This window comes from Cherax quadricarinatus, chromosome 42 (assembly GCF_038502225.1).
Source record: "Cherax quadricarinatus isolate ZL_2023a chromosome 42, ASM3850222v1, whole genome shotgun sequence".
In the NCBI taxonomy this organism is placed as follows: domain Eukaryota; kingdom Metazoa; phylum Arthropoda; class Malacostraca; order Decapoda; family Parastacidae; genus Cherax; species Cherax quadricarinatus.
In genome coordinates this window covers 16,139,614-16,157,808 of record NC_091333.1, presented here as the reverse complement: position 1 = coordinate 16,157,808, position 18,195 = coordinate 16,139,614, and the positions used below count along the sequence as shown (strand labels likewise).

Below are 18,195 nucleotides of genomic sequence, written 5' to 3'. Positions count from 1 at the left end.
TCATCTTTAAAACTTTCTAAATCTCAGTCTCAGTCAGGCCACAATTTCTTCCATGCTGACTGCGTGGACCTGGAAAAGACATTCCCCCCAGGCTTTGTCTATAAGACTCGAGCAGATGAGGATATTGAAATTGTCCTTCCAGAATTCCCTGAGGGTTAACCTTTTCAGGGTCCGTGCTGTAGATCTACGGCTTTATGTTGAGGGTCCAAACCGTAGATCTGTGCCATGAGCTCAGCTCCCTCTGATAAGCTGTGTGCAGTAAATTTGGGCCTAGATATGAGAGAATACATCTATGTGGTATGTGTGCACCACATAAAACAAATCCTGCAGCACACAGTGCATAATGAGAGAAAAAAAAACTGAGACCGTCATTTTCGATTAAAACAGCAACTTTGCAGTGTTTTTTTGTATGTTTTTTTTAGAGTTGTATTTGCTAGAATGGAAGATATATTACAGAAAATGTGGTATGTGTGCACCACATAAAACAAATCCTGCAGCACACAGTGCATAATGAGAGAAAAAAAAAAACTGAGACCGTCATTTTCGATTAAAACAGCAACTTTGCAGTGTTTTTTGTATGTTTTTTTTAGAGTTGTATTTGCTAGAATGGAAGATATATTACAGAAAGAGATGATTTTGATTGGTTTTAGTACTGAAAATGGCTTGAAACTGAGCTCAAAGTAGCAGAAATGTTAAATTTTTGTCTATGTTCAAGAGTAAACAAATGACCTCACACGTCTAGTACACGCCAGCTGGTGGGTCTAATATACTTTCACAAATGTGGTGATGATATTTATACAATTATTACAATATTGCGTAACAGTAAATCTTCTATTTTTTGGTTTGAATAAAAATTCATTGTGAATTAAAAATCAAAATGGAATTCATTTGAAAAGTCTGAAAACATAACTAATGAACAGAGGAAATGTTAGTTTAGTGCCAGGAATGCCTGCATTGTTTATTCTGGACCCTATTTTGAAATTGGAATATTTTGAACTTTTCACTAAATTGGCCAAATTACCAATTTCCAATCACTTTATTTTGTAGTTGAAACAGCTGAGTTGGCGATTTCTTGTGCTCAATCGATAGAATAGAAGTAACACTAGTGAAATAGCTAAGAATTTAATCGACTAGAATAAGGTAATTGGCCTAAAATGGGAGTCAAATTCGGCAAAATTGCCGATGCATAAATATTACTGACACATCATAATTCGCGAGAGCATAATTTCGTCAATTTTCCATCAAATTTTGTACTTTTTTTTATTACCTTCAGAAAAAGATTCTCTACCATTTCATAAGAAAAGATAACAATTATTTTTTTAAAATTCTTGGACACTGGTGCACACTTTGAAATTTGGCCTCTGGACCCTGAAAGGGTTAAATTTGTTTGTGAAGTGATTTCAAAGCACTTGAAGTTAGAAATGACCTTCTGGTGCATGGGCTGGATGAGAGGAGTGGTGTTAGGAGGCAAGAACTTCACAGTTATAAAACAACTCCTCCAGCAATTCGTTTTCCAAGCTTGGAGGGTGAGCAGGAGCATTATCCATGAGTTAAAGAGCCCCGAGTGACTATTTTTTAATGAGGTACTTTTTGACAGTGGGAGCAAAGACCTCATGATAATAAAAAAAAAAGTTGTTACATGTTGGCTCTCCACATTACAGCCAATTTGTTTTTCATAACTTTGTTCTTAAAAGCTTGTGGATTTTTGGAAGGATAAACAAATAAGGGCTTCAATTTCAAGTCCCCACTTGCATTACCACACAGTAACAGTGTCCTGGCATTGACGTTTCTTCTTAAATTATGTAGGTCCTCTTGGGCTTTTTCTTCCAGAAGAGGCCTGTCTCATCACAAACACTTTTTGGGGGGCAAACCCCTTAGCCTCTATGTACAATGTGGCCCTGCTTTACGGCGTTTTGCCTTAGGTTGTTCCACTAATACTGCGATTTCAAATTATAAGAACATAACAAAGGAAGGAGGAACATTGCAGCAGGCCTATTGGCCCATACTAGGCAGGTCCTTTACAATCCATCCCACTAATAAAATATTTGCCCAACCCAATTGTCAGTGCCACCCAAGAAATAAGCTCTGATAACTATCCACTCATATGTAAGTCTCACTCAAATCTCACCCCTCACTCATGTATTTATCCAACCTAAATTTGAAACTACCCAAGGTTTTAGCCTCGACAACCCAACTAGGCAGACTGTTCCACTCATCAACTACCCTATTTCCAAACCAATACTTTCTTATATCCTTTCGAAATCTAAACTTGTCTAATTTGAATCTATTACTGTGGGTTCTCTCTTGGAGAGAGATCCTCAAGACCTTATTTATATCCCCTTTATTAATACCCATCTTCCATTTAAACACTTCGATCATGTCTCCCCTCATTCTTCGTCTAACAAGTGAATGTAATTTAAGGGTCTTCAATTTTTCTTCATAAGGAAGATTTCTAATGCTATGTATTAATTTAGTCATTCCACGCTGAATGTTTTCCAACGAATTTATGTCCATTCTGTAATATGGAGACCAGAACTGAGCTGCGTAATCTAGGTGAGGCCTTACTAATAATGTATAAAGCTGTAATGTAACCGCTGAACTTCTGTTACTCGCACTTCTTGATATAAATCCCAGTATTCTGTTTTCCTTAATACGTATGCTTAAGCATTGCTGTCTTGGTTTAAGGTTGCTGCTTATCATAACCCCCAAGTCCTTTTTTGCAATCTGTATGGCTAAGTTCTACATTATTTAACTTATAAGTGCTAGGGTTATGGACACTCCCGAGCTTCAGAACCTTGCATTTATCTGTTGAACTGCATCTGCCACTTTTCTGACCAGGTATTGAGTTTGTCTAAATCCTCCTGAAGTTCCCTGATATCTACGTTTGAATCAATTATCCTACCTATCTTTGTGTCATCAGTGAATTTGCTCATTTCACTAGTAATTCCCTCGTGAAGATCATTGATATATATTATAAACAACAACAGGCCCAAGACTGATCGCTGTGGAACGCCACTTGTTACAGATCCCCACTCAGATTTAACCCCATTTATGCACACACTCTGCTTCCTGTCTGTGAGCCATGACTTGATCCATGAGAGCACTTTTCCCCCAATGCCATGAGCTGCCACTTTCTTTAACAGTCTTTTGTGCAGTACTCTGTCAAAAGCCTTACTAAAATCTAAGTAAACAATATCAAATTCTTTATCGTGATCAACAGCCTCAAAAGCTTTACTGAAGAAAGTTAATAATTAGTTAGACAAGAATGACCTCTCATGAGTCCATGCTGAGTATCATTAATCAGATTATGCTTATCCAGATTGCTTCTAGTAATCTCAGCCATAATTAACTAGTGATTTGCCTACAATTGAGGTCAGGCTTATTGGGCGGTAATTTGACAGTAACGACTTGCCCCCTTCCTTAAATGTAGGAATTACATTAGCCATCTTCCACCTATCAGACACTACACCTGTCTGAAGAGATAAATGAAAAATATTAGTTAATGGTTCAGAGTTCCATTTTGCATTCCTTAATAACCCTTGAAAAAAGCTCAAGACCTGGTGATTTATTTCGTTTCAGTTGGTCTATTTGTTTCATAAATTATGACCAAAGCTTGCTATACGTTGAGCGGTCTTTCCAATATGGCACACCCCACCCGATTTGTTTACATTCTCCGTGAGCACAACTCTGTATTATGTCTGGAAATTTTCAAAAACTTCATGTGTTTTAAAGTTATTGCATATTTTATATGTACTCTGATAATTATTCTCATGTGTACCTGTACCTAAATATACTTACATACTGTGCTGACATGCAGGTACACATTAAAATCACTGTCTGTCTACTCTTGATGCCATATAATCTCTTGGACATATTAAATGTTGTATATTACCTTAATATAGACATTTCCATTAATCCATCTCTGATAGTTTTTCCAAATTACATAATAAACACGCTACGTAACATGATACACCCACAGTTCAAAAATTGACATGAATGAGATTATCAAGCAGTTTGTATTATTATTATAATCAAAAAGAAGCGCTAAGCCACAAGGGCTATACAGCGCTGCAGGGTAGGGAAGGAAGCAAGGGAATTGGATGGCAGAAGGGAGGGGGGATGATCAGCAGGTTACAGAAAACAGCGGGGCAGGGGACAGTACGGGGGTAGAGGGTAGCAAGAGATTCAAGTAGAAAGGGCTGAAAGTATCAGAATTTGTGAAGTAAGTCAGTCGTTGTCAAAAAGTCAATGAGAGAGTCCGGATGAAAGGTGGGTCCATCAGCGAGAAGGGAAGGTAAAGAGAGAGCAGCGGGGCGAAGACGACGACAGAGGTAAATTCTGCGTGCTCGTTGATAAAGTGGGCAGTCCAACAGAATGTGGCTGACTGATAATGGAGCTTGGCAATTCTCACAGAGAGGAGCAAGACGCCTCTCCATGAGATATCCATGAGTAAGACGAGTATGGCCAATGCGAAGACGGGAGAGAGTAGTCTCCCAACCTCGACACTGGTGATAAGAAGACGGCCAGTAACCTATACTCGGTTTAATAGACTGAAGTTTGTTGCCGAGCATAGTAGACCAACGTTGTTGCCAACGGGTGTGAAGGTGGGAAGATATTACAGCAAAATAGTCCGTACATGGAATACCTCTATAAGAAACTGGTAGGTCATGTACTGCTGACCGCGCAGCAGTGTCTGCCTGTTCATTGCCCTGTACGTCAACATGACCAGGGACCCAACAAAAAACAATATCTTTATGCTTGGTAAAGATGCGGCGTAGCCAAAGTTGGATACGGAGGACTAAGGGGTGAGGTGTATCAAATTTTTGTATAGCCTGTAAAGCACTAAGGGAGTCTGAGACAACCACAAATGATGACACAGGCATAGATGCAATACGGATAAGTGCTGTAAGGATGGCATATAATTCAGCAGTAAAAATACTAGCCGAAGATAGTAAATGCCCTTGTACGACGCTGTCCGGAAACACTGCTGCGAATCCTACGCTGTCAGAAGACTTAGAGCCATCTGTGTACACAGCAATGGCATGAGAATGAGAGTGAAAGTGGTCAAGAAAAAGAGAGCGGGAAGCGACCGTAGACAGTTGGGCTTTCGAGCAAGGGAGGGAGAAAGAACAGACTCGAACAGCTGGAACTTCCCAGGGGGGTAGGGAAAAGTGAGATGCTACATGTACATAGAAAGGTGGTAGTTGAAGAGAAGACAAGAGCGAATGAAGGCGAAGAGAGAAGGGACGGAGTAAGCAGGGGCGGCGAACAAATAAAGAATGTCTACTAATATCAGTGACCATTCTATAAATGGAAGGATTGCGGAGATCATGAGAGCGTACATAGTAGCGAAGGCAATGGGCATCACGGCGATCGGATAAGGATGGAACGTTCGCTTCTGCATAGAGGCTTTCGACAGGGGAAGAGCGAAAAGCACCAAGGCATAAACGTAATCCTTGGTGATGAATGGGGTTAAGGCTAGAGAGAGTAGCAGGAGATGCCGCTGAATAGATCTGGTCACCATAATCAAGTTTCGATAAAATAAGGGTGGAATGTAGGTGAAGGAGGGTTCGACGATCAGCTCCCCACGAAAGATGAGCAAGGGTTTTAAGAAGGTTCAGCCGGCTGTGACAAGTTGCCTTCAGAGAGGTAATGTGAGGTTTCCAGGATAACCTACGATCAAAGAGGAGGCCCAGAAACTTGACTGTATCACGTTCAGGGATACGGGAGCCATAGAGGTACAAAGGATGATCGGAGATGACAGAGCGTCTAGTGAAAGTGATTTGGTGGGTTTTAGTGCTGGAAAATTTAAACCCATGTGTGGTGGCCCAATTGGAAACACGGTCGACTGCATGCTGGAGAGAAACTGTAAGGAGGTGACAGTCAGCGCCTGCACAAGCAATAGCGAAGTCATCAACATAGAGTGATGACCAAATATTTGATGGAAGACTAGAGGCCAAATCATTAATAGCAAGGAGAAAAAGTGTTGTGCTCAGAACACATCCCTGGGGGACACCTTCAGCTTGGATAAAGTCCGGGGAGAGCACATTATTAACCCGAACACGGAAATGCATGTCAGTTAAAAAGTTCTTAAGGAAGGATGGTAGATTGCCTCGAAGGCCTAAGGAGTGGGCTTGGGCTAAAATATTATACCTCCAAGTTGTGTCATATGCCTTCTCAAGGTCAAAAAATATGGCAATAACTGAGTGGTTATTCGCAAAGGCATTACGAACATACGTATCCAAGCGCAGTAAGGGGTCTATGGTAGAACGTCCCTTACGAAAGCCATATTGACGAGTGGAGAGACTGTTGTGTGTCTCTAAATACCACACTAAACGTCTATTTACTAGACGTTCCATTACTTTGCAAACTGCACTGGTAAGAGCAATGGGACGATAGTGGGAGGTTTCATGTCCTGTAGTGCCTGGTTTGCGGAAAGGGAGAACAATGGCGGATTTCCACAAGCAGTTTGTAGAAGTGTTGGATGAATTACGTTTTCTCTAGTCAAACACCAGTTACTTAACTGTAGAAAAATATTCCTTTCGTATGCCTTCACTCTATCTATAGCTATTCTGTTAGACTGCCCTCTCTATCAACGAGCACACAGAATTTACCTCCGTTGTCGTCTCCGTTCTACTACTCTCTTTGCCTTCCCTTCTTGCTGATGGACCCTCCTTTAATCTTAACTCTCTCATTAACTTCTTGACAACAACTGACTTATTCCACAAACTCTGATGATACCTTTCACACTCCCCTCAGCCCTTCTACCTCAATCTCTTGCTATCCTCTACCCCTGCACTATCCACTGCCCCGCTGTTCTCCGTAATCTACTAATCATCTCTTTCCCTTTCGCCACCTGATAGCCTCGCTTCCTTCCTGCCCTGCAACACTGTATAGCCCTTGTGGTTTAGCGCTTCTTTTTTATTATAATAATATCTATATCCATGATGCTTGTGGGTTTAGCACTTCTTTATGATGATGATTATGATAATATTCACTCTAAAAATGGTGTGTTGCATGAGACTGGGAGTGTTGCTGTTTGTTTATTCTTCTGTACTAACTTGTCAGAGCATCATTCCTTCTAAAAATGATGTTATATGAGAATGTAAGTGTTTCTTTATTCTACTGTACCACTGTGGAGACAACTTGTACACATTGTAAAGTGTTTATACGAGCGTGTATCAAACATCTAACCAGATGTTTGATACACATTCTGTCTGTCTCTCTTTGTCTCTGTCTCTTGTATCTTGCTTACTCACCTCTCACCCAACATCAAGACTACAAATATTTTAAGGTAAGTAATGAGTGTACTGTATATGCATTTTATCGCTCTAAGGTGCTTTAAATGTCATAGTAGGTGGGTGGCCAGGAGGGCTACCATACCTCCTACACGACTCTGCAAATAAATACTTTTCACCTCTCACCCAACATTAAGACTACAGATATTTTAAGGTAAGTAATGAATGTAGTATATATGCATTTTATCACTCTAGGGTGCTTTAAGCATCATGCTAACTTAATACGTGTTATTGTAAACTTGTTATCTGGCATTTGTATGCATTTATAAGTGGAAAAAAAATGGCGTTCTGGTTTCTGGCAATGTCTGCTTTGCAGTAGTAGCCTGGAACCTAACTTGCCATATAAATGGTGCCCTGCTGTACTTTTGGAATTCAATAACGTACTTTTCAAAAGCCACTGTCAACACTGGCAGCCTTCCCATGCTAAGCCACACTTTGAATGCCACTTTTTGTTTTAAAATTATCAAACCAACCCCTACTAGCCTTGATGGATTGAGTTTCAGCGCGTCCCCCCCCCCCCTCTCTCTTTTTCTCCCCAGGTTGTCTTGGTTGTCAGTGGACAACCAAGAGAACGTATGAAAACCAGAATTTTTTTTTTCTCTAATTACTTGTTCAAAAACCAATTTGTTCAACAAGTAATGCAGTCGACAGCCATGGTTCCATTGTGTAATAAATTCAGGTGATTTTTTTTTTTCAACATGCCAGCCATATCCCACAGAGGCAGGGTAACCTAAAAAGAAAAAGGAAAGTTTTTCTTTAATTTGTGTGGCTCAAAAGTAATAGAAAATTTTAATTTTAATTTACATGGATTTAGTCTTTTTAATGTAATGAAAATAAGCTAATGCATATTGTGGTTATGTTGATATTGATACCCAGTGTCCTGTTGTAACAAAACAATAATTATTCTAGGTCACAATGAGGGTGAGAAGTGCATATCAGTGGGAAGCAGTTTTCCATGGTGTCCAAATAAAGAGCTGCTCACTCAGTGTAGTGATCATTTATGCGACTTGAAATCATACAGTAATTATGAGCACTGTAATCGTAATTTAAAACATGAAACAAATAAAGATAAGACCTATGAACCAAGTGTTCAGAAAGTTTTAGCAGAAGCTCCAGTAAGTATAGAATATAAAGGGCAAGACCAAGCAAGCAATTCTTCTGAAAGCTCTGGTATTAGTAATTGCAGTGGGAAATTAACAGCAAAGTCAAATGTTACCAGCAAGGAATGTAAAGGCATTACCACTACTAGCAGTAGCACACTAGCATCAGTATCTGAGAAGTATAGTGCATATGGGAAAAGTGAAGAGATAATAACTAAGGCTCAAGATATGTTGAAGACTGGCATGAGGCACATTGACAACAGTGTTGATAATAACTCAACCAGTGGTCCATTTTCTTCAGGGTATCTTGTATCAGCAGTGAAAGCTGCCTTAGACTCACAGGTATTATTCTTTTGTGCTTTACTATGATCATTATAAATATAATTAATATATTATTGATTTATTGCAAGTTCAGCTCTAAAGATGAAGTCATTGTAAACTTAAAACAAGAAACTAAATTTTTAAGGTTGTGAAAATGAGAAAAGTGATTTTTTTTTTTTTCAGCACCAGCCATCTCCCACCAAGGTAGGGTGATAAAAAAAAAAAAATTAAGTCGATAGTTGTCTTGCCAAAAGTAGACATTAAAAGTCAAATGACCCACAGAACTGCAACATCAGATTCTGCCTCATACTTCTACTTTAGACTAACCCACTGACAATATTCCATCAAGACTGAGGGATTGACTACCTCAGTTTCTCTTCCCACTTCTGTCTCCAACATTGTAATCGCCTCTGTATTTGACTGATGAAGCCTGTAGCACAGTCAAAATGTTTAATTAAAAACATCCTTCTGATTGCATATTTTACTTGTTTACCATTATAATAAGACAACAACACAGCCCTGCCCTTGAGAGTGCAGACACTGTACTTCCCATCTCCAGGACCAGTCTGGCTAACTAGATTTCCCTGACTCCTTTTATAAATACATTGCTCACACTCCAGCAACACCTCAAGCCATAAAAACCACATGCCTCTAATCACTCTGATCTTACATGCTCACACAAGCCTGCTGGGTGCCCATGTACACTAGCACTCAAAACTTCCTCTACACCCCCTTCCCTCCAACACGTCCTGGGACCACTCCAACCCCTCCTTCCACTCCAGATTTATACACCTTCCTGGTCATTCTATTCTTCAACCCCTCTAAATGTCCAAACTACCTCATCTTCCCTCCTCAACCTTCTGAATTATAACTTTGGTAACCTTGCTTGTCTTCTAATTTTTATTCTGAAATCAATGTAAAATATTCACATCATGCATTGCTTTCAAACATGTTTACTGCCTCTAGCTTCCTCCTTGCTACTACATTTAATGCTTATGTCTTGCACTCATATAAGTGTATCACTATACTATGGTACATTGCTCTTTTGCCTCCATAGATACACTCCAAAGATGCTTCAACACCACATAATTTTTTCCCCTCGCCTCATCTTTCATAGCCTATATAGTGTCATGTTCACTCCCAAGTATATCTGAATACGTTATTTACTTCATATTCCTTCCCTTCCTCCAATCTAGTATCCAATCTTTCTTTGCCTTTCATTTTTATTTTCATTTCCCTGGTTTTTTTTTCTATGTTCACTTTTAATCCTTTCAGGATCCAGACCTCCGATCTGAAATTTGTCCAGAGAGTTCAAGATTTTCAAAAAAAAAAAAAAAAATTCTAATGAAATGTTGATTTTTTGTCTGAAGGTAATAAAACAAAAAAGTATGAAATTTGATGGAAAATTGACGCAATTATGATATTGTGAATTTTGCTGTATCAGTGATGTTTAAGCATCAGTGACTTTGCCCACTTTGACTCCTATTTTAGGTCAATTACATCGTTCCAATCGACCAAATTCTTAGCTATTTTGCTAGTATGCCTTCTGTTCTATAGATTAAACACAAGAAACCACCCAGTCAGCTATTTCAGCTGCCCAATAAAGTGATCAGAAATTGATAATTTGGCAAAATTTCACTCAAATTTCAAAATATTCCAATTTCAAAATAGGGTCCATAATAAACATTAAAGGCATTCCTGGCACTAAAATAAAATTTTCTCTGTTCATTAGTTACATTTCCAGGCGTTACATGTGAATTCCGTCGTGATTTTTTATTCACACAAAATAGAAGATTTACTGTTATGCAATATTGTAATAATTGTATAAATATCACCGCATTCATGAATGCATATTAAACTCGCAAGTTGACATGTATTGGACGCATGTGATATGTTTACTCTTGAACATCAATAAAAATCGAACATTCCACTATTTTGAGCTGAATTTCAATCTATTTTCATTCCTAAAACCAATCAAAATCTTCTCTATTTCTGTAACACATCTTCCATTTCATCAAATGAAACCAAGAAACCTTGAATATAACCATAAAAACCACATGAAAATACACTGCAAAGTCGCTGTTTTAAACCAAAAAGTTTTTTTTCCTAACTTTATTGGCAGGCTAAGAGCTGTTAACCTACATCAGCTCATTTGTAAGCATTTTTATTGTTATGAGACATACAAGTAGGGAACAGGATGAAGTTGGAGCCATCTGTGAGCCAGCATTTTCATTTGATCAGCTGACTTTACCTCGTTGACATCATTATGCTGTACGAATGTGTTCTATACTCGAGTCATCCTGGGTATGTATGATCTCAGATGGAGTGATGTTCTGGAGAAGGGTACAGCCAGAGTGAAATTGCTGCTTTCTGCCCGTCTTGTGGCATGGAAGCTTGTTTCACACTGTCCTCGAAGTGGATCCAAGTGTGGTACTTTGACAATATTGGCCTTGTACATAACAGTAAGGCCACCCACATACCTCCTATGTTGAAGGCTCTGCTGAAATGACAGATCTATCCAGGATTGGTCCAGGCAAGAGATGAGACATCTTGCTCTGTTCTCTACTGTCAAGCAGTCGCAGATGAGAGGGGGGGGGCAGGCAAACCAAGAAAGTGGAGCATACTCAAGGTGTGAGCATACTTGTGCCTCGTACAGAATCTTGCAACCCCTACTGTCAAGCAGATGCGAGATACGGCGAAGTGCTGTAAGCTTCCTGGCTGCCTTGTTTGCAAGATTTACAACATGGTTCTTCATGGTTAGTTTGGAGTCAAATCTCACCCCAAGGATATCAACTTCTTCTCCAGGTGCCAACACCCTCCCATTCATCCTTACTACCGCACCAGCATTACCATCATGGTGCCTAGAGACGATCATCATTTGCGTTTTCTCAGGTACAAATGTTACTTGCAATCTATTTCCCCAAGGTGATGTAGCTCTCAGCTGGTGATTGATGTAGCTTAGAGCAGCTGGCATTTCTTCTCTTGGATAAGTGAATGTCAGTGTACAGCCGTCTGCATATGCATGGGATTCTGGGATGAGATGGAGGTCATTGAAGTAGACATTCCATAACAATGGTCCCAGCATGCTTCCTTGTGGAACACTTGCCCCAATAGGATGTCTTGCTGATTCTGTTCCATTGAGAACTACCCTTAGAGATCTACCATGAAGGTAATCACTGAGGAGACATAGCATAGAGCCTGCAATTCCCAGTGCTTGAAGTTTTGCTAAGAGGCCCTGGTGCCACTCAGTCGAAAGCACCAGCAATGTCCAGTGCTACCACACAGCTGACTTAGGATTCATCCAGTGACTGGTGCCACTTAGTGGAGAGGTTTAACAACAGATCAGCAGCAGAGTAACCTTTCTTGAAGCCATATTGATGGTCACAAAGTAGTGAGTGGTAGTCATAAAACTGCCATTTGTCTTGAGATTATTGTCTCAAGGATCTTACCAGTGATTGACAGGAGTGACTCTGGTCTGTAGTTGCTGATTTCTGCTCTGCTCTTCTTTTTGTGAACAGGGACTACATTTGCCTCTTTCCATAGAGAGGGCCATTTACACTGTACTAGGCAGTGCTGAAAGATACGAGTTAGAGATGCTGCTAGCTGGTCTGCACATCATCTCAGCAATCTTGGACTCAACTTGTCTGGGTCCACAGCCTTTTCTTGGTCAAGCGATTTAAGTAGGAAGTGCACCTCTTCCTGCCTTATTGTCACCACTGACAGTTTTGACACAGTTCTTGCAGCTAGCCAAGGAGGGTCCCTTGCTGGATCAGGAACTTGGATTTTGGTAGCAAAGAGGTCCGCTTTCTCTTGACTACTAGTAGAGGTGGTCCCATCCTGTCGATTTAGAAGTGGAATGAGTTCATCAGCCAGATAACCTTGTCTGTCCTTGACCAGGGACCACCAGGTTTTGGAGCCTACTCTTCCTGATGCTAGCTTTCTTCTTGTGTCCATCTCCCATTTAGCTCTCATTCTCTCTTTCTCTCTCTTTCTCTTTCTTTCTCTCTTTTTTTTTAACACAGGGTTTGACAAAGTTAGGTTAAGGATCCCTAGCTTTGACAAGCTAAGAGCTGTTACCTACATCAGCTCATTTGAAAGCATTTTTATTGTTACGAGACATACAAGTAGGGAACAGGATGAAGTTGGAGCCATCTGTGGGCCAGCATTTTCATTTGATCAACTGACTTTGTTAGGTAAGACACATATGCAACAGTTAGGTATCTTTATTTCGAAACGTTTCGCCTACACAGTAGGCTTCTTCAGTCGAGTACAGAAAAGTTGATAGAAGCAGAAGATACTTGAAGACGATGTAATCAGTCCATCACCAGTTCATCTCAGACTCAGTATCTGTAAATGTTACGCACAGAATTGGCACAGAAACTAGGGGTACAGTTATGAAAGGTGTAATTCGAAGGGTGGAGGAGGGGTTGCCAAGAAAAGAATAGAATGGCATAGAGGTAAGTCTGGGGTGGCGTGAAGGAGGTGCAAGGCTTTTTCCCAGGTAAGGCTGGAGAGTGATAGAGGCTTGTTAATCCAGCATGTGAGAGAGCATGCTAGGTTAGTGTGTGAAAACTAAGTGGCTTTTATGGATTAACATGCTGTTGGAGTGTGAGTAAGTTGACATGAAGGAATTCAGGGAAATTGGTTAGCTGAACTTGATCTTGAAGATGGATAGTACTGTCTGGAGGAGGGGTGGGAATGTTGCTGTTCAAAGGATGGTTTGAAATGTGATGTCTGCACACTTTTGGCAAGATAGTTATTGAACGAATAATAATTTTTTTTTCAGGGTGGGGACCCTTCCTTGGTAGGGACCCTTCCTTGGTAGGAGACTGCTGTGGTAAAAAATATTGTGGCACCTCTAGGAATGTAATCCTCCTGTCATTAATATCTTTACTTTCCATTTTCTTGAAATGGCATTCATTAATTCTTAAAATTATTTTTGCTATATATTTCTTAGGGAATGTTGCACTCTGTTCCCTTCAATCCAGCACTTCCATTTCCTCTAGCAACTTGCCTGGAAAAGGGGTGTAATTGTGAAGAGACTTGCCGGTAAGTATGGTACACGTTATGAAATCTGAGAAACAAAACTGAAGAGAATTTGAATTTTTTTTCTTAACCCTATTTTAACTAGCCTTTAATAATTAAATTGGAAATAATCATGATACACAATTTTAATAGCATTTGTAAATAACAAACAAGTTGTATGTTGTCTCAAACGTTGTTAAATTACACAAGCCAACAAAATTTAATATTTTATCCAATTCAGAAACCAAATTGCTAGTTTTAAGCTAGCTATGATGACCTGATCATGAATCTGAGCTTTAGCCTCTCTCACTTAAGGTTTTTATTTTAATTCATATGATAAGTATTTTGGGTAAGGTTGAAAAACCACATGTTACCCAACAATCCTAGGTCTTAGATTATGCATATTTTGTGTGGTGTATGCTATGACAAACTAATTTCTTAATGTAAATACCTCTTCAAGGGGGGCTCCTTGGCGTGGTGAAGAGGCTCTTGGTCTGAGGAATTAGACCTGTCGGTCTTCTTCCTCAGACCGAACCTAATTACCCCCCAATCTCCCCTCCCCTATCCCATCCTCCCCATCCTCCCCTTTTTCCTTTCCTCCTCCTCCTCCCCACCCCTCCCTTTTGCCCTTCCTCTTTTCGGCCTTTGGGATTTCTCCCACAGGCGCGCTAGTTCCTAGGTAGGGGAAAGGATACCGGGGTCCATCCCATTCCGTTGAGGTTCTTGGCGGTGGCGTAGTTTGCCGTGGAATCTGGATCGCCTGGGGATGTCCCGATCCCTCTCCGGTATCCCGGAGTAGCTTTGGGTGTCTTTCGGGCGACGGGTGTATCTCTGGAAGCCACCTTTCGGATTCCGGGGGTGGTGGCCGAAGGAGGTATGCTTTGTGGCGGATATCCGGCCGCCCTCTCTTTTGTCCACCGAGGTAGCTCGGCAGATGTGAGGTTGCTATCCCGGATTGTTAGTTTACTAGCATGATGGGTAGGGTATGGCACGGGTTCCATGCTGCATCTGCGCTACTTGCGGTGCTGAGGTCCTCTTGGGCGCGGAGGGAGATTTCTGGCCCTTTCATTCCTCCTAGGAACTATCCCTCCCCGGTCCCCCCTTTTTTTTTTTAATTCTTTTTTTTTATTTTTATTTTCTTTTCTTCTTTCTTTTTTTTTCTTAAAAACAAAAAGAAAGAAGTAACCTAACCATGGCAGCCCTAGTCCATGAACCTCCTACCCCCGGGCCCCTTCTTGATACCGCACCCCGTTCTGACCCCGCCTCGTCTTTGGACCACTCTTCAGACACTCCTCATGCCTCTGTACCTCTTGCCGGTGCTGTTTCCTCACCCGCTTCAGGTACTGAGGCCTCGACTGACTCCTTCGATTTATCGGACCTTCGCTCTCCTCTGACTATGCTTCCGGCCTCTCCCTCTACGGTGCGGCAATTTTCAAATCGCCGACCCGTTCCACGTCGGACCAACTCTGGTCCCACGCCTAAACGCCAACGACAATTACCTGCTGATGATACTTCTCCACCTTCTCGTTCTTCTCAGAAACGATCGACACGTCCTTCACTACCTTTCCACGCTCAGTTTCAGACTGAACAATGGACTAAATTCTTCACTTTACGACCGACTTCCTCTACTGCCTATCTTTCTGACCACAGTATTGGCAAGGCACTCCTACGCCATGTTGGTAAAGATATTTCTTTTCATGCTCTTAAGAGCGGTACGCGCATCATCACCGTACAGAATGCTACCCAGGCTCATGAGCTCTCTCGTCTTTCCCATATCGATACTGTTCCTGTCACTCTTGAAAAACATCATTCCCTCAATTCTTGTAGTGGTACCGTCATTCTGCCCCATACCATAGTTCAACAAAATTTCCAGACATGTGGCACTGACATTCTTGAACAGCTGGAACTCCAAGATCTCCCAATCCTCAAGGTAGACACTTACGTTCTTCCTGCCCGCGGGCGGAGACGATACCCTAGCAATGTGGCTCGTTTAACTTTTGACAGCCGAGAACTCCCATCCTCAGTTTATATAGCAGGACATCGGTTACAAGTCCGAAAGGTGATCCCTACACCGCAACAGTGTAGAAATTGCTGGCGATTTGGCCATCCAGCGAAATATTGCAGATCTATCGCCGAATGCCCAGTCTGTGGTGCCGATGACCATTCTCATACGTCTTGCAATCGATCTCCCTCTTGCCTTAACTGTCATGAGGCTCACCCTTCGTACTCTCGCCGTTGTCAAGTCTATTTAAACGAGCGGGAAATCCGTTACCTCAAAGAGACAGAAGGTCTCCCTTATGCCATGGCAGTTTCTCATCTCCGCCTCCAAGGGAGACTCCCACGTGTTTCTTATTCCCGTGTTTCAAAACGTCCCCCCACTTCTGGTATCCCATCTTCTACACCCACCTCTGTGGTTACCTCTCCCATAGTCACTCCTGTATCTAATCCTTTTGCTGTCCTCGGCTCAGACGTCCCTACTTCAACGCCTCAGTCTGATCTCGCTTCTTCGTGTTCTCTCTCACAAGCCTCAGTAACGACGAGATCTCGTATGACACCTCCTCCCAATCGTCCCTCTACTTCTCAAAAGTCAAAAAAAGGTCCGTTAACACCTCCTACCCATCTTCCACCTCCTCATTTTACCCTCCCTGTCTCTGTCCCTGGTTCTCCCCCTCTCACTGGCTCTGTTACAAGTGTAGAGGTTCACCCTCCTCCTCGTACTGTACCTTCCTCCCCTGTTCCCTCCCAGGTTTCTTCCTCTTCTGCCACCTCCCAGGTTTCTGCCTCTTCTGTCCCCTTCCACGCTTCTCCAGTTCCCTCCATCCTTTCGCCCACCCCCCCCTACCTTGGTACAGTCCAATACAGTTCCAATCTTTACTCATCCTCCCCCTACCATTTCCAATATTGTCTCCCATACGACGTCTCTGAATTCCGAAACACTTGAAGCAATCTCTGAATATATTGCAGAGACCAAACCATCAATGGACACTGATCCACCCTCTGTTCCTTCTCTCTCCTCTCCTCCATCTGCGCAACTCCTTTCTTCACAGCGCACCGTTCCTTCGCTGCTTGAACGTTTTCCACTGCCTCCGCATGTGGACTTTTCTAACCCCTCTAGTCCGTAGGAACCCTTACCTGCGGATTTCAAGTATCTTTATCATTGCCAATCATGGCCTATTTACAGTGGAATATACGCGGCCTCAGGGGTAATCGGAGTGAGCTTCAGATGTTACTCTCCCAGTTTGCCCCTGTTGGTGTTTGCTTACAGGAACCAAAATTACACTCTGCTGTTATCTCTCCCATCTCAGGCTATAATTTATTGTATTCTTCAGATCCTTTTCCTGATGGGACCTTTAATGAAAGTGCCCTTCTTCTACGCACTGATATTCCGTACCATCAGCTATTTGTTCATACTTCGCTGCATTACACAGCAGCCCGTATCCACTTGCATAGGTGGTATACGCTCTGTTCTTTATATCTCTCTCCTTCTCGGGCATTATCTATTCCGGATATTGCCTTTCTTGTTTCGTCATTACCGCCACCGATTCTGTTACTTGGTGATTTTAATGCCCACCATTTCCTCTGGGGGGGGGGGGTCTCACTGTGATTCCCGTGGAATTCAGTTAGAGGCTTTTCTTGCCACCCACCCCCTCCATGTTTTAAATACAGGTACGCACACCCATTTTGATCCTCGGACTCATACTCTCTCTTGCATCGATCTCTCAGTCTGCTCTTCCTCCACCGCATTAGACTTCACTTGGTCTGTTCTCCCGGACTTACATGACAGCGATCATTTCCCAATCATTCTTACTTCCCCTTCATATTCACCACCTCTTCGCATCCCACGCTGGCAATTTGATCGGGCAAATTGGAACCTTTACTCACACCTAACTGTTTTTAGAGAGGTTCCTTCTTCGTCCTCCATCGATGAGCTTTTACACCTCTTCTCGTCCTCCGTTTTAACCGCAGCTTCTCATTCTATACCCCAAACTTCGGGCAGGCATTCTCAGAAATGCGTGCCTTGGTGGTCTCCTGCTTGTGCTCGTGCAGTACGTTTGAAACGCGCTGCATGGGGCAGGTACCGGTACAATAGAACCACAGAGAGACTCCTTGATTTTAAACAGAAGCGTGCGATCGCTCGCCGTGTCATCCGTGACGCTAAACGCACTTGCTGGCGAGATTATGTCTCCACCATCACCTCTGCTTCCTCTATGAGTGCAGTCTGGAAAAAAGTACGAAAACTGAGTGGTAAATATTCTCCTGACCCGGCTCCTGTTCTGCGGGTTGCCGGTGTTGATATAGCAAACCCACTAGATGTTGCCAATGAAATTGGCAATCATCTGGTCCGTATTTCTCAGGGACTCCATCTATGCCCCTCATTTCTTTCCTCAAAGTCTGCCAGAGAGTTAGCACCCTTGGACTTTTCTTCTCTCAGAGAAGAACAGTATAATGTG

At 42.0% G+C, this 18,195-nt stretch overlaps 1 protein-coding gene across 10 annotated transcripts in view; it reads left to right on the top strand.

Moving 5' to 3' along the window:
- Nucleotides 1–18,195, top strand: part of LOC128695715 (uncharacterized) — a 150,148-nt gene that overhangs the window by 108,862 nt on the left and 23,091 nt on the right. For 5 of the 10 annotated variants that reach the window (XM_070093323.1, XM_070093318.1, XM_070093320.1 and 2 more), the window contains 2 exons: nucleotides 8,208–8,740; nucleotides 13,677–13,768. In XM_070093323.1, the coding sequence (XP_069949424.1) occupies nucleotides 8,208–8,740; nucleotides 13,677–13,768 (625 nt within the window). Of the gene's footprint in view, nucleotides 1–8,207; nucleotides 8,741–13,676; nucleotides 13,769–18,195 lie in introns of those variants that run through there. The other 5 variants (XM_070093325.1, XM_070093324.1, XM_070093328.1 and 2 more) reach the window with 2 other exon arrangements.